This window comes from Psittacula echo, assembly GCF_963264785.1.
Source record: "Psittacula echo genome assembly, chromosome: 1".
Classification (NCBI taxonomy): Eukaryota; Metazoa; Chordata; class Aves; order Psittaciformes; family Psittacidae; genus Psittacula; species Psittacula echo.
Window position 1 is genome coordinate 159657519 of NC_137735.1, and position 27715 is coordinate 159685233.

The 27715-nt window shown below is 37.4% G+C and overlaps 1 protein-coding gene across 1 annotated transcript in view; it reads right to left on the bottom strand.

Moving 5' to 3' along the window:
- TFEC (transcription factor EC) overlaps nt 1-27715 on the bottom strand; it is a gene marked incomplete at both ends in the record, with an annotated part of 63818 nt that overhangs the window by 28688 nt on the left and 7415 nt on the right. The window contains 1 exon segment of the mRNA XM_080623422.1: nt 2260-2511. Within this exon segment, the coding sequence (XP_080479548.1) occupies nt 2260-2511 (252 nt within the window).

The following is a 27715-nucleotide window of genomic DNA, read 5'->3' on the forward strand; positions in this document are numbered from 1 at the left end:
TTATTTATTACATCAGTAAAACCGAATTTCAGAAGTTCATATCTTAAAACTCAAATATTTCAGGTACTTTTACACAATATTCACATTTTCTGCTTCTTGTGGAAACAGTTCTTGTGGTTTAGCAAATCGCTTCTTTCCTCCCAAACACCAGCCCATTCCCCTTTTTTAAGCCTTTATTACAACACCAAGATCAGAAGACAAGGAGGGCATTGCTAAATTGTAGCTGTGATCCGTCACCCTCATCTAATGTGTCAAACCCACAGGGTTTGTTGCACTAGTGCAGGAAGGCTGGAAGGAACCTGTGGTTCTGCAACAGCATGAGTCACTCAAGATGTGGTGTTACACACCTCTCTCAAGATTCAGTAGGCAGAGGTTTGTGTTGGTTTGGCAATACACTGGATACTTCTCCAGAGAGCCTTCTGGTCCCACTTTTGTTCTAAACTGAATCAAAAACTACTGAAGCAGATGGAACAGGTGGGATGAAACACTGAATAATTTGCAGATGCATATAGATTTGGACAAGGTACAGCAGGAGTTTTCCGTGATAATTTTAGTCTGGTTCCATTCACAAAATAACTTCAGGAAAGAACCCTCGATGAATGTGTCACTGTTAACTCTACCACGGGCAGGAGCAGTTGGCTTGTTCTCTGAGGCTTTTCAAGAGCGTCCTATGCAATGAAAGACTTTTCAACGCAGGCTCTTACGCCACGTGGCCCAACACAGCTTACACATGCACTCCTCTCCCTCTCTAAAAGCAAGACGTGCTGTCCTAGCAATTGTGCCTGACCTTACCCAGCAGAGTGTGGTCAGGACTAAAAGATGCCAAGAAATTCCCAGCAATTAGACAATGTGAATGACTACAGCTCCCTGCACCAACCTGTGTATTGGCTCTACACTATTTACTAATATAACCATAGCTTACGCTGAGCCAGAGGGCACATCTGCCCTAGGAAATTACACTGCGTCAGATATTTCCTGAGGCTCTGGGATGGGATTATTCAAATCATTGGTAAAATGCCTGTGAGGATTTTGGCCAGTGTCAACTATAACTCTCCCAGCCATCACCAGGCACAGTTCAGGAGGATGGTTTACAAGCAGCCATGTTGCTCTCCAGGTGATAGAATGGAACAAGGGCAGGCACCTGGCATGATTCCCAAAATCAGCCTGAGAATGGTTCCAGCACGCTGCACAGAGCTGATCACAGAGGCCTCCACAAAGGCCATCTATTATAATAATCTGTGCAGACTAGTGGCTTCAGTAATCCATAAACCTGACATAAAATGTCAGTTGTCAATGTAGAACGAATGGAGGGGCCCCAGATGAGCTCTCCAGGAAGCGTCAGGTTTATTTTTTCCAGTTCCCTCATGCTTAGCTGCATAACATCCAAATGTTCAAATGGGTCACAGTGTATTTGCAAGATTTTTCTGTTCTGTTAAAGCCCAAGGTGTGATACAGCATAACTATTTCTCATTTCTATAGGAATTCCCCTTTTACCTAATAAGCAGTCTCTTTTGAAATCTATTGAAGTATTAAAGGCCATAATGATCTACATCTCACACTGGCTGAGAATCTGACATCGTATAATAGCTCTATCTCTATTAAAATCAATGGTGGTACTAAAGTTAGCATATCTATGTCAAGCTACCCAAGATAACCCATATATAAATGTATCAGCTAACTGAAAATTTAATAAGTGATTCGTTCAGTTACATCTTTAAGGTAATTAGCATTTAACTTTGTTATGCAGCTAGGATAATACTTTTAGATAGAAATAACTCTCATTTGGAAAAAAAAAAAAAAGAAAAGTTTTGCATTGCAAAGTACATACGCAAAAAATGCACAGCAATATATGACACATAGATAAAAAGATGCAACAGTACATTTTAACTGGCAGAAATTCAGAAGCCTGATCATGTAAAAAGCTATTAACAGGGATTCAAGGGAATCACTCATGTAATCCAAAAGGATTAAAGGAACATGTGCTGCAACCAAAGGCCGTATGAAAGTAAAGAAAGTCAGCTCCATCCCTCGCAGTGTTCAAGACCAGGTTGGATGGGGCTTTGAGCAACTTGGTCTAGTGAAAGGTGTCCCTGCCCATGATAGGAGGGGTGGAAGTAGATGATCTTCAAGGTTGCTTCCAACCCAAACCATTCCATGATTCCACAATCTCTCACCCACTGCCAATGCAATGGTCATGTAATGTTTTTGCAGAAGAATCCAAAGCCCATTTCCCCATTCCTTTCACCAGCCCTGCCCTACCGCATTTTCATGTTCTCCTCCAAGAGCCAGCAGCTTGGTAACAGGGCTTTCTGGTGTGCCAATGTCGCTGATGGGAGGCATGTGTCCGCTTCTTAAAATGGAGGTCACTCCCACAGGCTGGATTGTGTGGGAGTGAGACAGGGAGAGCGTCTGGCTGGACAGCTTGGTATCGAGGGTCAGGTACTGCTTCACCTGGTGCCTCTGGCTTTGCTGTATGTGGTACCTGGACTGATTTTCCAAGTGTGTTTGTACCTGGGAAGGAATGGAAACAATTGCTGAAGTTTCAAGTTACTGGTGCCAGTATTTGCCTGTATGACCATTTAAACATCAAAACAATAGATTCAGCTTTAATAACACTTGAATTATTATTAATCTGTAATCTTTCTTTATTTTTCAGTTTTGCAACTTACACATTTCTTATACGAGTTGTTTACCCCTAACACAGCTGAACAAACCTTCTGAATAATTATCAAAGAAAAATAGAATTAGAAAAGATAAACAATCCTGAGGAAAGACCAGAAGTATGCTGCAAATTTTTCTCTTCTTGTTAAAGAATGACTTCTGTTAAAATTACTGATCATTATAATCAATCTACAAGCATATATGTACTCAAAAATTAATATCACTGTGTAGTAACTCTTTTTTACTTTAAAGAGTAAACAAAGGCATCAAGAAAAGCATAATCTAACCAATTTAAGTAGTATCATCAGCAGCAGACATTCATTCATACTTAAATCCTCATTTGGCTCACCTTGTAATAAGTACAGTCAGTCAAATAAGGCATTGCTGTACTTTTGGAATAACCCCCCAAACAATAAAATAAAGAGTCCAAGCTATAGTCTTGGATGACTGTTCACTATTATCAAACCGCGAAGTCTTCTGGAAGTGCCTCTTGAGGACAGATCACTTTTTGAGTTGGTAGGACTTTATAAACTGAGCGGTCATGCCAAAATGGCTAATTGAGTACGACTTTCGGCTATCCTTTGAATACAGAGATTGACAGTTGCTACTTCAAACAGCTCCCGTTTTAGATCAATGTCACATTCCTGCAATTTAACTTCCAAAGGAGCACTGCATACACAAACCGTACTGTCATTTCAGCCCTGTGGCTTTCTCCTCTTCCTATGGCATGACTGGTCACAAATTTCTCATAATAAATTTTTCTCAAGTGGCCTCTGTATAAGCATGATTAATATTAGTTAAATAATACCAAAAACTCGTTTTGCAGACATTTTTTTTTCTCAAAAAAAAAAAAATAAAAATTCAGTCATTTATACGAACTTCTTTTTAATTCCCCTAACATACATAAGCAGAGATAAATAGCCCATAAAAGGGGCTTGCATTTAAATTAGCTATATTTTTTTACAATATTGCAGTACCTACTTTATTTTTAATCATGTTATGGCGGCATGTCTAGGATTATTTTAATTATGTTTCTTTAAACTAATTTTCTAGTCATACAAAAAAGATTAAGTCATGCAGTAATGAATATAATATTAATTACTTTTATGTAAGCCTTAAAGTTATTAAATAATATTCCATTAATATATTGATATAAAAGTCTTAACTACACTGTTTAGATTATTCAATTTTATGTTAGAAAGATAGGCATCCTATGTAAGGTTTTAAAAACTACATGTGCATTTAGGATTTACTTAAATCATGATATTACTTGTCTTAACTGAGATCTTTGTGTTAGTTTTAGAAAGTGACTAATGTACTGTTAATTTAAGCCTTGATTTATCACGTGTAAAGATACATGTAAAACTGTCCCAAATCATTCGTATACTTATGCATCTATCTACTCCTTCAGACTTAAGCTCATAATGAAAGTTAGAAACTCAAGCAGTTTCTTTAATTAGAATTCAAACATAGAACCTACTGCATGCCAGTTTAACCAGAGTATTGATATTAGGCAAAATGCAGTGTGCTGAGGGAAAGAAAATATGTTCCATTTTATGGCCAGAGCATGGATTTGCCATGCATCCTTGTTTTCTACTGCTGTTTCAGAAGCACTCTGTGCTTCTGAACCAGGCACTCTGTGCTTGTGCTGTCCTCCAGGGTTACTGAATGAATCCACACGAAGTGAACTGTTGTCTTAGAAACTCTACAAGCCTACCTGAAGCATGAAATCCAGAATACTGTGTCTTCAAATTAAATGGGAAACATGAGAAATTTGCTGTGTCCAAAGTCTATACAACCTTGGTTTAGAATTTTGTTTTAATGGATTTTAGTAAGGAAGTGGGTTCTGCCACAGAAGGTTGCTGAAAAGTCAGTGGTTTGCTTACTGCTTTCTCTGCGTTTCAGATTGTTAGTGGCAGATGGAAATCTCTGTGCAGCCTGATTTTCTAGTAAACCACTGAAAGACTGCCTCACTGGCAAAGGGAGGATCTGTGAAAGATAATCAGCTAACTGCTGTCTAAGTCAAAAATCAACTTGATCAGGAGTGCTATTTTTCAATGATATTCTTTAAGTGCTTATATCCTGTCAGTACCATCCTGAACCTCCACAAACAGGAAAAGAATCTTGTACTTTACTGATGGGATCTGTTGCTATGATTTTGCAAACCTTTCCACCCCTTTATTGTGCCAGTTGCAGTCATTACAAAGCAGAACCGCTGATGTTATCTATAGTCTGATTTTCAAAAAGTACCTAAATTGCAATCCCTGTTCCTTTTTATATATCTAAATAAGTCTTAGAAGTCAGTGCTAATAATAAATAAAGCACTTTTGAAAGTCAAACCACTTTGTAAACAAAGCAGAGCTGGAATCCTTTTTTTATAATCATCCTGATAGTGTATAATAAATGGGGGGGAGGGAAAGACTTGCTATGCCAAAGGAATACTAAGATTGCAAGTCGAACTCTCAGAAATTACTGTTAAAACTGTTCATGCAACATGTGAAATAGTAGCAGAAATTTAAAAACTTAGTAATTCTATGAAACCAGATAGTGCAGTGTTAAATACCAAGCACAATTGGTTTAGCTTCCACTTGAATCACAGAATCATAGAATCCCGAGGGTTGGAAGGGACCTCAAAAGATCATCTAGTCCAACCCCCCTGCAAGAGCAGGGTAACCTAGAGTACATCACACAGGAACTTGTCCAGCCGGGCCTTGAATATCTCCAACGTAGGAGACTCCACAACCCCCCTGGGCAACCTGTTCCAGTGCTCTGTCACTCTCACAGTAAAGAAGTTTTTCCTAATGTTCACATGGAACCTCTTATGCTCCAGTTTACACCCATTACCCCTTGTCCTGTCACTGGACATCACTGAGAAAAGCCTAGCTCCATCATCCTGACACTCACCCTTTACATATTTGTAAACATTGATGAGGTCACCCCTCAGTCTCCTCCAAACTAAAGAGACCCAACTTCCTCAGCCTCTCCTCATAAGGGAGATGCTCCACTCCCTTAATCATCTTTGTGGCTCTGCGCTGGACTCTTTCAAGCAATTCCCTGTCCTTCTTGAACTGAGGGGCCCAGAACTGGACACAATATTCCAGATGCGGCCTCACCAGGGCAGAGTAGAGGGGGAGGAGGACCTCTCTTGACCTACTAACCACACCCTTTCTAATGCACCCTAGGATGCCATTGGCCTTCTTGGCCACAAGGGCACATTGCTGGCTCATGGTCATCCTCCCATCCACCGGAACCCCCATGTCCCTTTCCCCTTCACTACTTTCCAGCACGTCAACCCCCAACCTGTACTGGTTCATGGGGTTGTTCCTCCCCAGATGCAAGACTCTACACTTGCCCTTGTTGAATTTCATCAAGTTTCTCCCCGCCCAACTCTCCAGCCTTCCCAGGTCTCGCTGAATGGCAGCACAGCCTTCTGGTGTGTCAGCCACTCCTCCCAGCTTAGTGTCATCAGCGAACTTGCTGAGGGTACAGTCAGTTCCCTCATCCAGGTCGTTGATGAAAATATTAAACAGCACTGGTCCCAGCACCGACCCCTGGGGGACTCCACTAGTCACAGACCTCCAGCTAGATTCTGCCCCATTGACCACAACTCTCTGCCTTCTTCCTTTCAACCAGTTCTTGATCCACCTCACTACCTGATCATCAAGCCCACACTTCCTTAGCTTATCTATGAGGATGCTGTGGGAGACAGTATCAAATACCTTACTGAAATCAATGAAAACCACATCTGAATACCAGATTACTTTTATTTTCTTATCCCAGGAGTATTAAACTAAGTTTCAGTTTAGGTTTTCAGAAAATTTTAGATTAAATAAACTCTTATAAATAACTATAGCCATAGTTACAAACATTAAACATTTAATTGATTTTCAGCTTCTTTTTAATGGTATAAAAACATTGGCTAGACACTGGCACAGATTGCCCACAGACTGTGGAATCTCCATTTCAAAACTTGACTGAACAAGGCCCTGAGCATCTGGGGAAGGAAAAGAAATCTAGAAATAGCCAGGAGGAGAAATTAAAAGCATCCTTATTTTGCCTAGAAATCCCAGTTTGGTATCCTCCAGCAGGGTTTGGAGACTAATTTTCTAATTCCTCATCTTTTGAGGAGTTCTTGTAATCTGTAAGAAAATTTTGTTAGAGACTATGTAAAATTTTAAGATGAAGGCCTCTGCAACTCTCCAGTCTGAGTCCTCCTATATATAAAATAATTAAAACTTCTTTGGACCAAGAACCTGAAATGTTGATGCTGACACACCCTTTACTGCCACAACAGTCTGAATATAGAGTTATCTTCTGCTTTTTTCTTCTCTCAGCTCCAATGAATATTTAATCATGTGTTTAAAGCACAACAGCTGTAAAGGAAGACCCTGACATAGTTTTCAGGGTAGAGCATCCAAGAAGCGGGAGCCTCTACGGAACCTGGGTTTTCATCTCTGACTCAGATTGAGCTGTGTGATTTGACAAAGCATATCTCCTATTCTCAGCAGACTTCTTTCTATTAAATATCTCCGTGGCTTTCTTTTTGTTTTTTGGTTTGGTTTGGTTTTGGTGAGGTTTTTTTGGGGGAGGAGAAGGTTGTGAGATGGATGACCTTGCTTGTTGACATGCTTGATTTCTGGGAAATGGGCGCCCAGTGACCACTCGACAATCCAGATGCTGACTCAGCCCAGGACTTAGTGTTGTCCTACTGGCCCATCTGCTCTAGCTCTAGGTATAGTCACTGACCTGACCCCTGCTGCCATGTGCTCCTGAAGTTATATAGGCTCTTTCGACAATTGTGTGTTTAGGGTGTAACAAGGTGACAAATTTGCACAGATTAAAGGCTGGTTCTCCTTCCAGGCATTCTTTTGCAGTGGCTGTTGTCCTGTACTTTAAATGTTAATTATTTCAGATTATTTGAGGAGTGAATGAGAACATAAAGTTCAACAGTAAATACATTATCCATTCCCTCCTAGCACTGCTTTTGTCTATTATCTGGCTTTCCTAATAATGGTGAAACTAAAGCCTATTCAGAATCAGAAGCATCAAGTATGTAGGGAGCCAAAAGCGTCCAGCCCAAACTCAAACATTATAACTCCACCAGAACAAAATTAGAATAAAAACTAATCTGTCCTTTGAGATGGATTTTGTAATCCAAAAATATCCCGATGCATATGTAACTGACTGTACCTTTTTCTATTTTATAACTCACTGACAAGCCAGATGTGCAAACAAGAGCAGCCTTTCAGAATTACATATGCATACTCAAACTTCTTCAATTGCTTTTTCTAATTTGAGCACACATCATCATGTTGCAAAACTGTGCTAGAGTTGTGTAACATCTTTTCCCACATTCACACTCATTTTACTTTCATTTCTAATATATTACACAATGGCATAACTAGACCTTCAGTAGTTTATTTACATACAATATTTTACTTCCACATTTGCTGATGAGATTTATATTTTTTTTCCATTAGTAAAAGAATACCTAGCATTCCAGAAGTATGAAAGAAGGCATACTTAGGGGAGGCATCAACAATGTCAATGATATTCCAGTAGAGTAGCAGTGCTACATCCTGTATTGGTATTACACTAAGGGCAAGTAGGTGATACCTGTACTCCCAAGCTGCTTAGCCGCGCATCAGCCTCGGCAGAAATAATCAGAAAACTAAAAAGATATTCAATTAATTAATTATTAAGAGGTAGGAATATAATTAATGCTAGTCAACATAGTTCTCTGCAAAATCAGCCTTGTCAAACAAATCTACTTCTGTTCTTTGATGAGATTTCAAGTTAGGTTGCCAAAGGTAACGATGTAGGTATAATAGACTCCAACTTTTGCATGCCTTTTGACTTAGTATCATTCAATATTCTAATTAAAAATATAGCACTACACAATATCAATAAAGCATGTTTTAACTGGATTAAGAATTGGCTAATGAACATGCATAAGAAAGTAATCAGCAAAGGCTTAGCATCAAAAAGAGGGGCTCTTCAGTCTTGTACTACTCAATATTTCCATCAGTGATTTGGGACTAATGAAAAATTAAACCAACTGAAAAGGATAAATATTTTTTAGAGTAGTGATCCCACTGAAATAAGATGTGGTCTTATTCAGCCAAATACACATCTGCATATGCTGTAGGAAGAAATACAGGTGCAACACTGAAGAAAACTGAATGGAGAAAGCACTAGAAGCAATGATTCTGTAAAGAATTTGTAACAAACCATCAACTTAGCAGGAGTGTCCAGGTGATGCTATAGCAAGAAAGAGAAAATAGCATAAAGTAAGTAGTGAATAGGAGCCTGGCTTTACTCTGCTTTTATTTATGGCTCAAGAGAGACCAATAATGGAATCCTAAAGATATTTCTAACCTAAACATTTTTAAAACACTATTGAAAAATTTGAAAGGATGCAGGAAAGAACTATGGAAGTAACCGAAGACCAAGAAAAGGGTGTTTCAGTGGAAGTTTAAAGAAACTCAGCTATGTTCTTGTTGTCAAATTGAAAACTGTGAAATTTCTGCGAGATGCTGAATGTGGCAGGGTCTTTCATCTAGCACAGAAAGCGTGGAGAGAGCCACTGGCCACAGGATAATGTTAGACAAGCTCATATCAGAAATGATGTGAATAAACAGTGAAATACTGAAAAGGAAATGGTCTAACTGCTGTTTTCTTCAAACTAAGGGTCGATGACTTCCTGAAAGAGGTGTAAGAGCCAAATCCAAGATACACTTTTATCACACACATTCTTGGACTCGAAGCTGAGTACTAGAATAAAAAATAAATGGAACACAAAGTCTGTGATTTCAGAGGAATTTGAATTAGCAGTCTAATAACCCTTTCTGTGTTTCAATTTTATGGAATTTTGGATCTGAAAACTGACTATTATAATTGTAACTTTTTCTTTGATGAAAATTCACTCTGTATTTAATAAATGTTTAAATCTCTGCTATAAAATAATGTGCTTAAATATGGTCATAGTATACTGGACAAACTCAATAGACTTCATTACAGTTTGCCATTTATATGGGATGCCAATTTGTTCCAGTGTTTTCAATAACTTCTGAAGTAAAATTTCTCACTCTGATGGGATCGCATCATTCATCATTAGTCCTGAACAAAACACATCTTTGAAACTGTTTGAGTTATGAGGCTTCATGTTCTTTTCAGCCACTGTACCAGAAAATAAGCATCTAATTATGAACATTTTAATTATTAAAATGTTCTGTAAGTTCCAAAAAAGTCTATTTCCATTTTAAGATAAGAAACACAGTCGCACTACAGATTATTTTAGCTCTATTTCTGAGGACTTTCAAATAGATTTTAAGGGTTAAGAAAAAAAGCATTTTTACTGATAAATTAATCCTTTTTAACTTCTATTACAAATGAACATCAGTTGTTTGTTTGTCCTGCTTTTCCTATGAAACCCTGAGAAAAGCATATTTGTGAAATTATTTAATAATAAAATGAAATTTCAATTTAATTTAGCAATTATATACTTCTCCTTTATCTTAAAACCTATCATCAAATAATGTAGCTATTCACTTTAATGTTTAGGTTATGAAAGAGTGTGTGATTATGTCAATTAATTACTTAAACTAAACACAGTCATTAATTTTTAAATGCGAATATTTTTCTTATTGGAACTTTGATCTGACTAGATGAGATCTTCTCCATTAATATGCATGAAGAAAGAATACAAAACAAAAGACATCCAGTCTGGCAACCCACAGCTGTGTTTAGTAGATGCCTTACTGTAGCTTTCAAGTTAAGAAAAAATTCTCATGTGACTCTAATGCACTATTTTTCATCTTATTTAACCTTTGACATCATATTCATCAGGAACTTGTGAATGTTCTTTCACGGGTGAAGAGACTGAAGAAGAAACATTTAAAAGTCTTTTGACAAAGGCCATGTCTTCAACAATGACTGCTGCTTCTGTATTTTGGTATCTCAGTGTCTAAAAATAGCTGATAATTGTTAAGTGTGGGGTAGGATGGGAGCAATTGGAAATTCTCCATCACAATGCAAAACATTATGAAAAGCAAGAGGAATATGGGAGCAAAAAAAATGCAGAACAGACTTTGCAGAAACCGGTGCTGGGTGAGAAAACTTTCTCTGCACAGAACAGGCAGCAGAACAGCGTTTCTCTCAGGAAGAAAAAGGCAGCAGAGCTCTCAGGGCTGTGGCTGTCAAAGGCTAGATCTTACAGCTAGCCATTTCCTGTCAATTCCCAATGCAGACACAGGAATTTTGATAGCGTTTCCCCATTGTGGCATTCTCTAGCACTCACTGAACACTGATGGAGCTCAGTCCTTTCAGGTATTCCTCTGTGCTAACCTCCTTGTGCAATCAGAAATGAGTTGGGGGAAGCCAACTACCTGCACTGAGCAGCTACAGAGACGTTATCAAAAGCAAGCACTTCTATTTGTGCCGCTATACCTGAGACACTCTTGGCTTCTTAATTGAACTCCTGCAGTTAAGATACACACAGCTCTGATGGCTCCTTATCCATCACCAGCTTGACTTCTGAAGAAAGGATCCCTAAGGTCTTAAGGCCAGCTTGTCATGTTTTAAAATAACAATGAGTCTCAATGACTTTGTGGTCTTCACTGGCAGGAAAGACTCAAGTTTTAAACATTGCACTATAAAAACAGCCTATAAAGTTAAGCAAAGCAAACTACGGGAAGTATTTTCACAAAAACTATCCCTTTGATTGAAGTTCAAGTTTAAGCTGAAAATCTAAACTGAATAAAACCAACCACTACCGCTAATAGGCCACACAAGCATAAGAATGGACCACAATCAAATTATGAAACCCTAGCTAATATCCTCACTTTGACTCCACACAGTGACCCTGTCCACTCTCTCACTGATTCATGACATCTCTGAATACAATAAATCTTTAATGTTCCAGTTCCTCTTTATTGTTAGTATTACTACAGGACAGTGAATGTGACTGAAGTGAATGACATCTGAAGAATGGAAAGAAACTTTTCTGTATGGCTAGCTATGCTTAAAGAGCTAGGTCCTGATACCCTTACTTAACTTCTTGTCTCTATCTCCAGAAGTTATTCAAATTAGGTCAGTTAATAAGATGCTATTAAATGCAGAAGACGGTATCACAAATGTATTCAAGGAAAATCAGTTTTGAGTATGGAAAGCACAATAATCTGGGTTTTAGTTAAAAATCTTCTGCTAATGAACTTCCATCAGTACAGTTTGTTCAGTCCTTGTAGAAGAAAAAAACCCTGCAGCATTATAAGTTCTTCTGTACTTGTCAACTGCAACAACTAGCATGCATTTGTACAAATTACAGTTCTAGCAGCATGGGAAATCCATAACTAGAATTATGTATTTTAGTCAGAGATTCAAGACTTTCTAACAAATATCACGCATCAGAAACAAATCTACTCCAAAATATAGAATTCATATAATACAGGCTGATACAGGGATTGGGAATGCTTCGCAGACGTGATACAGGTATTGGGAATAATGAAAATGCTTGCAGCCATGAAAGCTTTTATTTTAATCTCTGCATTTTTAACTATTTAAGTCAGATGAAAGTGCTTAGAAGAGACAAAAGATGACTGCAATATGAAGATCCATATAGTCTATTTTGTTATCCATAGGTAGTTTGGAACATAGATCAAACATTGGAGAGAAACAATAGGTAGTGTACTACCTTTATGTGTAGATGAGAAAGTCAAGTGGGCAAAAGCCAGAATGAATGATCCAAAAGAAGAAAGTACACCCATGTGATGGCTACTTTAGTAAAGCCCTCAACAGTTTAAAACAAAATCTGGTTTGTTCTTTGATTTCTAATTGTTTCATGTGACAATATCATTTTCTCACTTGTATCTCACTTTGAGGGTTAAGAGAACTCAGAGAGGTCAGCCTTAAAAAGCTTGAAGAGAAAATGTGAAGTAACAAGTTTCTCATTGCTTCCTACACATTTTTTTCTGGTTTCCCAGGTGAGCAGGCACTGTATAATTTGAGATGCAATGATGACAGTAATATTCCTCCTGTTCAGTTACAGACAGCAAAACAACCCTGAAAGCTAGATCTAAAAAGTGTATTTTCCTTGTATGTAAGGATATGGACATAAAATATGATGTGGAAAAAAGTACCAGTGGTAAAATTATAAAAGGGGAAAACAGTACTTTGGCATTTGAGTATACTGATATTTCTGAGGGAGGGGTATGACTTTTTGTCCTCACTTCTTCATTCCATTGGACAAGTAGCATTTGCACACAAATAATAACATTTATAACATGCTTTCCAATAACTTTGTCATGTTTTGGCATTTCACGCTAAAGAAGAAAAAGACCTGAATATAGTAAGCCAATGAGTCTATCTCTGGAGTGCTATTCTTCTTCAAAAATAGAGTTCAAAAGGTTTAGCAATTTTGGATAAAACCAATGGTTTTGCTTATTTCTATATGAAAGATTTGTGACTCTATGCCCAGGGGACTACATCAACTTCCTCAAAAAAGTGAAACCCGTTGGTTGAAAAGCACAATCTCTTTAAAGTGGTAACAATTTCACCACCAGATGACAGCACTGCTTATACCTAACCTCTTTTTGTGTGTTTCAGTCCTCCCTAATTTTGAAAACAAACTGTACCAAGGTATGCACCCCCCAGCCCATACACTGCAAGAACAGAGGAAACAAAGACAGTGGCATAAGGTGGTTTGGTGAGGTAGTCACATCAGGGAGGCTAATCTGTTGGACAAGTTATTTTAAGTCTGGGAAGGGTTATAGCTTCTGTAAAGACACATACAAAACCAGATTCAGCCTAAGAAATGTGCTTTCTGTTGCTTTCCTCAGTCTCAGAATGATAAAGAGGGCAAGGGGGGAAGATTTCAAAGTAGGCATCTCAGGCTCAGCTTCACAACGAGATTTTTGTGAAATCAAGGCAGCGACATCATTTGGAGCCAGCTATAGGATCTGGCCACAAAGTGTGCTTTCATACAAGGGGAGCAGATTGGGTTAGCTGACAGCAGTAGGTGACATTTCCATCAGAAACAGGAATGGCACATTAAGGGTAGCTATATGAGAAAAAAGTAACAAAAAATATTTCACATTAGTTGTTAAGAGCAGTTTTTTAAATCCACCATATCCATTTTGTGCTCAAATATGTTTCAATGGCTGTAAGCAGCAGTAAGTCTGACCATGTTCTTGCTTTGGGATGCTGTTGGCACGCTGTTCATGGGGTTAGCAAATGTTACCTTCAGTAAAACACACACAACAAATCAGTATATTCTTCTGGCAATACATTTCCACTTTTGCTTTGAGAGTAGGAAGAGTGGATTAATCCAGTGCAGTAATTATGTGGCCTTTGAAAGATTTCAATAATTTCATAATATTCATATTTCTCACTATTCTTACAAATAAGAGTTAAACAGAGAGCATAGCTGTTAGTGAAAAAAAAAAAAAAAAAACAAACCACCTTATATTACCAAAAATTATAATTAATATATTTTTTTATTTAAAATTGTGTAATTTATTTTTAGGAGTCTTTTCTGAATTATAGTTTTCCATGTTTGAGTCTGAAAAGATATTTTTCAGCCTAACATTGACAAACATCTGCTAAAGAGGAGAAGGGAAGCTGAGAATTCTTTCAGAGAACACTCATAGAATGCAAGGCTCCAGACACTTACGTTTTGCCATACTCTACAGTTAACTGGAAATCTCACAAAAATAACATATTTGGCACTTTCAGTACTGAAATGAGCAAACAGTCTTGCCTTTTGATGTGTACTCAAACTAATCTTATTTCACAACATGTCCCACTCAGCAGTAACAAAAAAAAGAAAAGAAAAAATTTATACCATTTCTAATGTACACCAGGTCAAAATTCAGTTCCTTTTATAATTACTTAAATTCTGAAATCAGCCTTTAAAACCTTTAGAACAGGAACTGCTGTAAAACCACCATAAACAGAACCAAAAGGCAGCCTAGCTGAAACAAGTGCATGTCCTTCAGTGATAGAGTTGTGCTTTCCAGCATTTCCATTTCAATTCAGGTACAACAAACATTGTGCACTCAGTAGGCACTACAGAAAACGAGCTGGAAGAGTGATATTAGGGTAAGCCAAAACTACTCAACAGTTTTCAGCAAATATACACTAAATAAAAACATATTAATTAACAAACGATGACCGATTCTAGTGGGATTAATGAGCAGAAACTCTCATTTATCTTAAATGAGAGTTCTGGGTGAATATGGAATTAAAGATTACTACTAGTAAGTCATTATTAAGAGCATTAATTATAAGCTGTATTGTACAGAGCAAGTCTTTCAAAAGCAATGGTCCTAATGTGGAAAGGAATGTACAAGTTAAAAATAAGCAAGGTCAGAACTGCCTAGAAAAACGATTGTCATACCTATGTATCTGTGTGAAATTTGTCTGCTTCAAAATTAATTTTTTAATTGAAAGTAAGAATATTCAATAACGATAAAAGTATTTTAAAGTCTTCAGTATGTTGCCACAGAACTTTCAGCAGGAAAACTATCACAGTGTTTGTACCTCAACAAAGTGGTGGGCTGTGAATATTAACACTAAGATTTTGTAAGTCAGTTTATTAGTATTAACAAATTTGTCTCATTATCAAGTGAGTTAATTAGCATTTATCAGCATAATCAGTAGGCCATGTTACAGAAAGAAGGCAAATGGTAGTCTTTTTGGTCTGTCTTAAGAAGATGAGAAATAAAACTGTAATTCTGTCACACATGCAAAATAAAACAAAAACTGATTAGCCTGATTTTCATCACACAGTTAAATTCAGTAATATTCATTTGCCAATATAATTACCTACCAGCAGGGGCTGGATATCTATCAGTTTGATCACCTCTACATAACAGCATCACCCCAGAGCCCACGTACCTGAACACAACAGGGCAAACAAGAAAAGACGAGTACAAATCTGGCCATGAATTATTTATGTAGCTGTTTATGTATATCCAATTGGTTTGACGGAGAGAAAGGAGAAGTGGTTCATAAGGGTATTTCCTTAACTCTGGCTGGAATTTCAGTTAAAGAAGAAGAAATGATACAGCACTTTTAAGGAAGGAAACTTCCTATTGTGTCTTAAATGCAATATTAACTGAAGAACAGATGCTGAAAGAAATCAATACCATAACAGTAAGGCCATGTTAGCAGTTTCCTACAATAATTTTTTCTGTCTGTCATCACTCTTGCCATTCAAATGGCCACAAAGCACAGAGGCAGAAGTCTTCCTGTTACAGTCTTTTATTATTATAATCTATAGTGTGCTAACCATCTTCAACATCAAACACTAGGGTTATTCTCAACCCAGTTCACAGTCCCAGTTCATTCAGCACTGTTTCAAAGTTGTTTAACAACAGAATTTACTAAGACTTTCTTGTGCTCATCACTTTTTCCTTAGCTGTATGCAGAGCATATATATAAGACAGTTATACTTTGGTAATATCCTTTTTTTTCTCAGTCAAGTCCAGACTTTATCCTTATGTTGGTGGCTTTCAGTAGCATCCCACTGAATTAATGGATGCATAAATGCTTGCCGAAGTGGGGAAGGCTTTCTTACAGAAAACTGACAAAAAGAACAGCATAGGTAAAATTGGCATCAGAATGTAGCTGTGCTGGTCTCTGAACTGTTCATTTGCCTTGTCCCTCCTTCTTTGACCACAGCTGCATGAGTGCACAGCTCACTGTTACAGTCAGGATGGTCTCTAAAATGGGCAATAATATTCTTCATTAAAGATTATGAAATCTCACTACTGGAAGTGCAGAATTCCTGCTGTCCCTCCCCACAGCTGGATCTCCAACAGAAGAATTTAGGTTATACATTAATCCATGAGTCTCCAGCCTAACTAAATTGAACCTGCAGTTTCAGATCTCGAAGCAAGGTTTACATGTCAGCTACTGAAATTTCATTTTCACTTCCAAAGGTACACTTTACATTATTATAGATTTACTCTCTTCAAAAACGTTTATAATGCAGTTGAGTTGAAATTTACATTTGACAAGGTAAGTAAAAATGTCTTTTTCAATTATATTACCAACCCCCTTTACACCTTCATGAAGATCTCTTTAAAGCTTGAATAAGAAACTAAGCATAGCAGTATCAATGGAGAATATCCAAGTCACCTGAGGTCTGCAGATGGCATTATCCTCCTATTTGCTACAAAATTTTGAGGTAATGTTCAGAGTAGTTGGGAGATCTGGAAATACCTACTCAAGATGAATAGATGGAAAATTGGAACTAGCTTTAATATGATTATGAAAGAGGAAAACACTATGATTAAGAAAAAATAAAAAATCAAATGGCTAGATTAGGCTGATAATATAAGTGGATAAAAATAGAGCTCGATAAAAAGCTCAGAAAAGTCAGAAAACTAAGCATCGCAAAGAACATTAAGTTCGGTTTCTACTTAGAAGGTATTTTGAGTATCCCTCTGTTCCTAGCCACAATGTGTGAAAGCAAAACCAAGGAACTTCACCAACAAAATAGGTAGAATAAAGCTGTGAAGGAAAAGAGAGTCTGTCATTATAAGGAAAACCAAACAACCTTTAAAAAGGAAAACCAAGAGAAAGCAATTAGATTAGCTGAGTAGACAAAACAATAGCAACCAGACAACGCTGGAACATAATAATAAGCAAAAAATTTAGACTATATTCCAGTTTTCTAGAGCATAGTTTACTTAGGCAACAAACCTAAAACTGGCCCTGGCAGTAAGCAGCGCAAAGTAGTGCTGCCATAATAAACATATGTTTATTATGTCCTGGGTGGTTATATAGAAGAAATGTTTAACTACTAAACAAAACAGGAATAGAAGGTGTTCAACGTGAAAACAAGCTTGGATGCAGAAAATCCTGGTTAGCTCACTTTCTGTATTTGCACAGAACAAAGACTCCTGGTTGTTACACCTGGAGCTGAAGAGGAGTACATCAGTCAGGAAATCCTTTGCCCATGTGAGCTGGGAATCATACAAAAGACTACCAGCAAAACAAGAAACAGCGATACTCCCAGCAGGGGGTTTGATCATTTAATGGATCCAAAGTAGATCTGGTTGTTTTGTTGCTAGTGTTTTCTTCAAGACAGTAAATTCTGAACCACACAGTGAATATAGGCAGGGAAACAACTTAAAACTTTGTTTCACTGCAGCAAAACCCAGTCTATCCTCCCTCATAGACAAGAAGGTAATACCAGCAGTAGAGTTTCAACGTTTCAAGGATGTATACAGAAAACTATTTGAAATAAATTTTGTGTCAAAATGTGCAAGGGGTGTATCCACTGTGCAAAATCTGCCATGGATAGGAGGGGAAAGGTATGTCATGGAAGAGCAGCCATGGGCAACAGCTGATTTTGATTACTAACCATACTTCAAATACTGAGAAGTGAAGGACCTGGGATTTTTTTGGTTTCAGTATTCAGATGATTCAGTAAAAGCTACGGAAAACTCCATAGTAAGCATTTATTTTCTCAATCCCCGTATACAGATCTCAGTGTATAGAATGTGTAATAGTTGTAGGATTTAGAAGATATTTTAGAATAAGAGATGAACATGGATATTAGTTTCCTAAACCTACCTTGAAAGCTCCCCATCTGGGAGGTCTGATATAAGACACTTCCCAAGAATCACTTGATTGCTTGCAATTTTCTGTTCCTCTAGAACTTTTTATGGTTGCATAGTTTTTGATTCCAAGGTTAAACTATTTTTATTTAACCTACTAATTTCCAAATCCCAAATTTTCCTTTCGTTAAGTAGGAGCTTACTGTGTGTCTACTTACTTCCATCTCATGAAGGGAGGGCAGGGTGAAAGTGGAAGAACTGTTTGTTTTTGTTTAATCTCTGCTTATTGGTACAAGAATGTCTTTATCTTCGCTAACGCCTTTCTAGGCCCTGATCCTGCAACTACCTACAGTTTTCTCATTTTATCTTATGAAGGGCTTTCACTGATTTCAGGGAAATATTTACATGGGCAACTGCTTTTAGGACTGAAGCTTTAAGCAGTATTTGTCAAGGGCATCTTGCAATGAAAAAAGTCCTTAAAAAGTGAACCGTAGTTTGGTTGTGCAACAAAGAAGTAATATTTTATGCCTATTTACATTACTGAGACTTGATAATAAAATTTTCACTAGCCTAAGGATATGTATGTCTTGGAAGAAACAAGATGACAAGCTGGCATTTCTTGGCTTAACATTCTTTAATCACCAGACCATGTTGTGGCTCCACTACACTGAGTTCTTCCTGAATGCAGCAAAACAGTCATGACATTCATAGGAAAATCACTCTTTCCACGCCTTTTGCCAGTAATTTAAATTACAGTGGATTGGCACTCAGGAGTTGTGTGTATTCAATCCCTGCCCTTGCTACATTTTTCCTATATGGCCTTGAGCAAAGTATTTAATCTATTTTTCTTGATAAATGTGAATAATATTTATTTATGAATATTATTCTATCTTTTTCATTCTGGAAAATCTTTGGGGCAAGGATCATTTCAGTCCCACTAGGACAATAGCACTACCTTTTCATTGAGACCTTTTGTTGAAACAACTCTTCTATAACTACTACTACTACTAGTAATCATCATCATCATCCCAGTAAAAAAACAGAATGCAAAATTTTACGTTTCAAGATAAGCAATACAGCTTTGAAGCTAAATATAAAAATTCAGTCTTTTCTCTTGTATGATAACCAATTAATCCCTGTTAGTAGACTGGTAGAATAAACATACAAGTATTTTCTTACCAGTCTAAGATTTATTGTCCCGGAGTTCCTATAACAGCTTATTAGAAAATGAATTGTTGCATCACAAGAATATTCAAGGCAGCCTAGGTTGTTTTTCTTTTAAACTAGTGAAGTATGTTTGCTCTAATATATTTACAATGAGAACTTGCAGGCTATTTTTTTATCTGTAAAGGCTTAACGAGAATATAAAAAGCTCTGGCTATACCTTCTCATTTTGTCCTTTCATTGATAGAATTTGATGTTTCTATCTTTAACTAGAAATGTCTTGCCTGCTCATGTTTATGCAAAACAGATTTTTTGGAAGAGGAGAAAAAGAAGAGGTACTGTAACATCAGAAGGAAACATCAAAGACTAGTGGCAACATCTTAAGGCTTTTATCAAAGTAGTGAGGGAATGCATTAAAGCAACAACATATGTAGCTTACAAATGATGGGACCATCAAATTCAACAGTATTTCTGATGAACATAGAGGACACACTTTTACATGCATTCTTTGTTTTGAAAGAAAGACTCAAACAGCAGGCTTGCTTTCAAAACTATGAGAAATATTAAAAAAAAAATCAAAATTCAGACTCAGGTCTTTAGGCTGTGTCAGTCAATGCAGCTGCACTGGAGCCAAAGCAGCCAAGCCCACTTACAGCTGAAGGACAAGTTACATTTTTATATTTTTTAAAGTCAGTGTCTTCAACACCAAAAAAATATATATGTATTTTGGGCTTTTTATTCCTCTCCACTTTCGTACCTATGTGAAAGTTGAAGAGCAGAGTACTGGGATCTGGCCTAATCGATGACAAGTGTAGATAGTTCGAGTAGTTCAGAAAGAAGTCTGTTACAAAGTGGTGAACAACGTCCATAAAATATGTTTCTGAAAAAGTATTTCAAGAACCTCTAAGTTGACTTCACTTATTAGGAAAAGGTTTTTTGTTGTTTCCTGTTTAACCCTAAAACTTACATTTAAAAAGCTTTGTTTATACAAGTAGCAGAACAACTACCATGCAAAAAACTCCACAGCTGAATGAATTATACACAGCCTTACCTCCACCCTGACCCCAACTCCTGTGTGGAGCACAGCTGCCTGTTCTGTTCAAATTTATGGCTTTTGCAGCCTGCCATAGGAAAAACTACAGACTATGAATCTACCAGAAGACATGGCTCCTCTCCCAGTCCCAGCTAACCCCAGACCCAGAAAATGAAACTTGTGATCCCAGCAAGTCCACCAACTGCTCCCAATATTTCACTAGTGCTCACTACCATTAATATGCAAACAGCTTCATATGCTGGAGGATAAGAACTATTCACCAGTTTTACAACTAAAATAATTGGGAATTCATACAAAGCTAGTTCAGCTACAGCTGGGATTAAAATTTAGGCCTGTGTATATTTTAAAATGTACGTGTATATACATTTAAATAACCTAGTCTCAGCCACAATGTCACACAGAACTCGGAAGTAATCCTGCCACTTATAGCAGCAAGTCAATGTACAGAGAGGGATAAGAACAATTAATGTCCATAATAAGAGATCTGGTCATTTAGTTCCTGCAGACAGTACATGTAAATAATGCTCTGGGCCTAGATCATGCAAATTATTCCTGCTAGCAGCAGTTACATTTCCTGCAACCACTAAAACCTGGTCAAGGACAAGGAAGAAAGAACAAATGTTCACAATCACTGTGTTCCCTCTGCACGTCTTCTTCACTCCTCAGTGATGCACTGTGTGTTGCTCTGTATAGGGTGATGTAGGGGTGCTAAGCTTTCTATTTGCAGCTCTTACAAAGTATTATGTTGATCTGCAGGCTGTATGTTCAAAGGCAGCTACTAATTCATGTGAAAGTGAAAAGCAATGGATAAAAATTAACATTGGAACTTGGAAACAGAATCACAACTTGGAATAGAATCACAAGCCTCAACAGTTTTATTGCAAAGACAGAATTTATGCAAAAATGTGATGATTCATCTTTACTGTGTCATTTTTATTTGCTTTTGAATACAGGCACTCTCCTTTTCATTATAGGATGTGGCAGAAGTTAGGGTGTATTTGCAGCTGACAGCAGTGCCTGTATGGCCAGAGAGCAGAAGACTTTCAGGTCAGGAGGCCAAAATTCAGAAAGTATCTATTATTCTTGAAAGCATAACTCTGAAGCTCATGTGAAAACCAAGACATCTGCCTATATGTCTCAGGTCCCCAGACTGATTAATGCTCACTACAGTGACATCTATGCATTTTTCTTTCCAATAGCTCTTCCATGAGCCAAATACATGATGATTTTTGCACATCCTAACTCTCTCATCATAAGCTCTCCACCCATTTACACTAAAGAATGTCACCAGGCCAAAGCTGTCCATTAAACCTTATTGTTATTTATTTATTGCATTAGAGCAGCACAAAGAAGTAGTAGTAGATCACAAGCAAGGAATGAAATGGGCTTCCAGCCCATAATCACCGCTTACATCTACCTTCCTTCATCTTGACAGCCCAGCACCTGCAACCTGCTTGATCCATGAAGCTGCACTGCACGGACACTCAATAGCTACGCTATTCATAAGAGCCTGTGGTATACCAGAAACCCCTCACACTATACATTTCACAAGCTCAGAACAAAATTTCAGGCTCTGCCCCACTTTGCAAGTTGCTCAGGAGGCACAATCAGCCAATAGTTATAACCACCAGCATTACAATGTGGCAGATTTCTCGCTTTTTGAACATGCCTGGAAATATTTGAGCTCCTGGAGTGCAACTCTGATTTTGAAATAAACTCTGGAAGTCTAGTTTCTGCAATACTGGTAAAAATCCAATATATATAAACACCTCTTCGTTAAAACTGAGTCAAAAGGACTGAGAAATTTGACAAACACCCGTTTCTGTCCATCTATTGGAGTGCTTGATTAGGATCTCACAGATTTATGAAAGAAGTAATAATAAATACAGCTCTGAACTAACAAGAAAGGGAGCAGGAATGAGAGACTGGGAATACATATTCAGTGCCTGTTAATTGCCTTGCTATATGGTCCCCTGTGCTTATGGGAAGCCATGTTTTAGAAACATTCATGGAGATATCCAGCAGACACAGCATGATACTCCGTTCTGTAGGCTCACTCATACACCTGCAACAGCTAATGAAATTATGTCAACTTTTCGCAAATATTTAGAATCTTTTGATAATAAAAAAGAAGGCATTAGAATAGCCAGCATTATGTAGGCTGGCACCAACTGTTCAACATTTCAAAACATGCAAGTAATTGTGTGTGTGAATTGTTTTGCTCATGAAAGTGAAACAGTTGTGGGAAGAACGCAGGCAGATACAGCAAACACTTGCTTACCACCTGGAACACCAGTTATTCAATTACCAGGGCTTACCTCTACAACCTTATGCAGCATTTGCACAATAGGACTACATGCCTAAAGGACTAGTTAAGACATGCAGCCAATTTTTCAAAAACACAGCACATTTGTAGGCCTGAATCTCTCATTGCAGGAATTCTGAAACAGCAGCAGTCAGCAAGAGCAAGGACAACAAAAATAATAATGTTGGTCATTTACGGGCTAGTTTAGATACAGAATGTTATGTAAAGCTTTACATTCCCACAGGTATATCAACAGGGACAGGGTTTCTGAAAGTATCTAGGAGGTATGGTAAACATACAAAGGCACAGTGACTCCTAATTCAGTGTGGCTCCTATCTCAAAACTATCCATGCACTTGAGTGGATATGTTATTATATTACTTAAACTTTTAGCTTCAACATGTATTTTTTATATCCTGAAATGAAAAAGTGATGAAAATCAGTGTGATGATTACTGATATTCCTACATCAGCCTTCTCCTCAAACTGAGACAAAAGTCTGCTTTTTTTGCATGCTTTAAATTATGAGCTTGGTTGCCTGCTCACTCTCACCATTGTGAATATCCCATTTTCCACCATTGTGAATATCTGTTTTAATCCTGTCTCATTAATTAAATATATATAGAAACATCTCTAATCAGAATTTGGTTTGGTCATTTAACTTTGAGTTCCTATGTTTCTGGACAAATCAAGCTTTGTTTAGGCAGCTTAAGCTAACATAACAACGAGAAAAAGTAGTCCAACTTACATACTTGCCTCAAACTGTGTCAATTTTCAGGTATTCAGGAAAGGGAAGAGAAATTACATGGTTGTGAGAACAACCATACAGACAATCCAAATAACGATGGGATTCACTGGGCTGAAAGTCAGTGACTAGCAATTTCAAGCTGAGAGTTAGTGATGATGAAATAGAAGGATCTGAATAGGAGCTCTCTGAAGACATTTACTTCAGTGTTCTATAACATTCAGTTATGAGTAATCCTCACTTGCACAAAGTCTGCACATCTGTAGTGCTGAATCCCACAGGCATGCAAAGTTATGTTCAAAAATCTTAAATAACAACATTTATACAATATTTTAATTTCCTTGACAAATTTCCTTGCACCTGTTTGATGAAAAGGAGCAAAAAAGCAATGGTATTCCCAGCCTTTCTGTAGCTGCTGAATATGTATGTCTTTGAAGCTATCTTATTTAATTTCATTTAATAAAGCTGTTGATATTTTCCAAATATGAAATCTTGATTGTCCTCATTGTCACAGGCTTTTGGCACAGCTCCCTGATATACCTACATAATATAATTTCTCTTCAGCTAAAATTTAAAATAAAATCTAATTGAAATTGTACGAATTCAGAAATAACAATGTAGAAAACATTATGAAGTTAATACAACTAACATGAAAGAAGATCTTCAAAATTAAAGTCCCATAAAAAAACTGAGAGAAAAACATTTGTGCATAAATATAGTCAACTTTTAACAACATTCAAACAAACAAAAAATCGTTTGTTTCAATCATTTTCTGGTATAAATATTTATGGTAATTCCAAAAATTGAATTTACAAGAATTAAATTTTATTATTATGTATGAGGTTACACTATTAAATGTAACAGGAAACCTACAGTTTGGATCTGACCCTGTTAGATACTTTTTAACCTTTTTGTCATTTAAATATGATTTGAAGGAGGGGGAGACCCTCCTTCCTGTTACTGTGTTAAAGTCCATCTTTAACCCTTTCAACATTTTGCAGAACTAACAGGAGCCAGGAGCATCAAAGTAAAAGATAAATATTATTAATTAAGTTTGATTAAAAAGTAGGAGTATTTTAACTTGCTATCATATTAGCAACTATGAAGATAAACTAAAATTCCTGTTGCTGTTTATAATCGGTTGGACATCTTTTTTCAAGGACTTCATTAGAAAGCACAGAAGCTGCAGACCTAATCAAACATCTGTAGGCACTAAGGTAACATGCATTCCCTTTACCCATGGAAGCCACAGGCATTTCCAAAATGACTTACTCCTCGAGGAAGAGGAGTAAAGATACTGGATAAAAATGCTAGAAGAGCCAGTATTTAGGTTCTGTTTTTTCTCAGGGATTCTTTTAAGAAAGAGTAACTTACTTTCCAGCTGCTGAACAGCTCATGGGTGCTCTGAGCAGCAGCCCCACCACCATCCACACTGAGAGAGAGCAGACAGCACCACAGGGGCATTTGGCACACATGTGGCAAAGCCATTCCCGGTTGCCCATGGCTCCCTAAATAAATAGACTGAAATAGCATCTCTTGTTGTGTCCAGCCTCACAGCTATCACCACCCACCTCACGGCACCCCTCTTTTGAATAGGGTCTCAAGCACCCAGATAGCAGCAGCAGGAATTATGTTACACTAAAGATCCTGCAACATTTATAAAACCAGAACTTGAAAATTTCCTATGCTGCAATGGTAAGGCTTTGTTTTATCATCATTAAATATATTAATGCTAATAAGCTACAGATGCAGTCAGTTATGTGGTTTTGGAGTTCTCTCACATGAGTAAGGTAAACAACTATCCTTATCTTTGTATGCTGGTCATAGTGGCTGAGATCATGACTTGCTATAACTCATTTCATTAAAACCTGAGATATAGTAGCTAAGTATCTGGATCTCTTTAATTAAAGTTTATATTGTATCATAATTTATACAACAAAAATTTGAGCTGTCTTTACCAAAGTTCTGCAAGAAAAATAGCCTAACATTAGCAATTAAAACTGAACAGAGGCCACCCTTAGTCTGAGTTGACAGTGGATTCTAAGAAAAAGTAGTCTGAGTCATGCCATTATTGCTCAAAGTCATTATATTTCACAGCCTTATTTTTAGACTTTCTTTTAAATAGATGTCAAGCCAAGAGACTGAAGAGTAGAGAAAGTTAAGATGAAAAAGAACATTCATATTTTTCATTAGAAAACTCACATCAGAACAGAGAGGGAAAATCTACTTGATTCACAGGTTAAATTTTGTTTAAGTAAATATCTGGAATACTGATGTTTCTAAATTTTATCAGCACCTTTCTTTCATTTCATTCTACAAATAATTTTTAATTCTCATCTTTTGAGTCTGCCACGTCTCAGCCATGTTTCAGGTGGTTAGTGATTTGCCTGATTTTGAAACTATTTTGATTTATTTCTGCTTTCCTTCCTTTTTTCCCAGTGCGGGACACATCTAATGTTGAAGACTGTCAATACAGTCCACTGACACCTTGTGTTTACATTCACATAACATCTATGATGCAGCTAAAGCGATTGCACTTCTGAAAAAAAAACCCAAAACTAGACAAGTGTTTCATGCTTATCAGGCGTATTTATTGAATTTAGCCAATAGAAATTTAGAAAAGAAAAACTGAAAAGTGATCCAAAAGGTATTTCCATATTTCCAACCTATAATACATATGTTACAAATTGTGAATTTCACTTACAGCATTGTCATCATCAATTAATATATTAATCAGTAAAAATAAAGTTTCCCATGTTTCAAATCAGTGTAAGTGAGAGCAGCTGCAGTAAAGTCCATTGCTGAACTGTTTTGCAATGGAACTGTGTTTGGCTCACTGCATCCATTAAACAGGCTCTGAAACTGGCTGTAAAACAGATTGAACTTTTTTTGAGGGTGTGATTATCTTGCAAAACTTTCCGCACTTCCTTTTCCAGATTAGGCTGTAAAGTGGGAGAAGTCTTCTCTCATCCTTCGCTCTCTGCTTCCCCACCCTCAGGCTTTCAGTTGTTTCTTAAGACTGACTGAACCAGGAAGTTCAGAGGAGCATGACAAAATTACTGATATACACTAGATTGAAATAGATCCAAGAGATATGGTGAAGAACTTTGTCCCGGGACAGCAAGGGTGTATTCCCATGTAATGACCGAGGGACTGGGTCACTTTGGCCAATTCCTGCCACCTCTCTGCTGCCCTTTTGCCTGCCTTTCCCAGATAAGTGATAAATTATTCAAGGCAAGCCCTATTTCTTGCCATGCATTTTTGCCTGTCAGAATTCATCTTGCCCAAGTTTATACACTTCAAATTTTGACATCTGTACCTGAGAAATCTCCAGGATGTGATTTGTTTGACTAGCCATAGACTAAGTAGCTGAGAACTTCACATAGGTCTCTAGAGTTCTTTCATCTGCTCCATTTGTTACAAAGGCAAGCTGACATTAGTAACTCAGGCTAAGACATCCAACTTCTGGACAGAGACATGAGAGCTGCTGAAATCTCTCTAATGCAGCCTGTCTGGTCATTTAGATACTTAATGCAAGCCTAAGTAAATTTTTATCTGAATTTGGTTGGATTTGTTTTAGTTGAGCAGATTTACTTTTCATTTCAAAGTCACAATTCATTAAACACCCAAACAGGGAAAAATTATTTTCAGCTGCAATATCTCATTTCATCCCCTAAAGCCTTTGCAGCACATCCAGCCATGCAAGGAGATGAAGAGGAAGATTCCATTTATGCATTTGTGTTCAGGTGGGCAGCTGAACACCCTCTGAAGTAGGGAGGCTGTGAAACATCATGTGAAACTTAGGAATAAAAGTATTGCCTATAACAAGTGTAGCCTGAGACTTGAGAAGCAACTTCTCCTTAGCCTACACTTATTTTTTTCCTGAAAGAAACATCAAACACACCTATATAGTCTCTGATGAGACGAGAAGTTAATAGATCTCAATGGATACAGCCACTTGATCAGCAAGGTTATTTTGTGCTTGGGTGTGCCTGGTTTTGAAAGTGCTCCTTTACTGAACCATGGTATAATTATTGCTTGTAGGAAAGAGTTTGTTCAGTTCCCAGCCTTGTGCTGCTTCCCCTGCTTGCATGACTCAACAGAATCTGTCCCCTTAGAACAAGGCCAGTTACATGCAGATGTGACCACATTACACAGCCCAGATTACCTATCTTCTAGACAGGCAACATACTGATACATTCTCAAGAAGCCTCCAAAAATA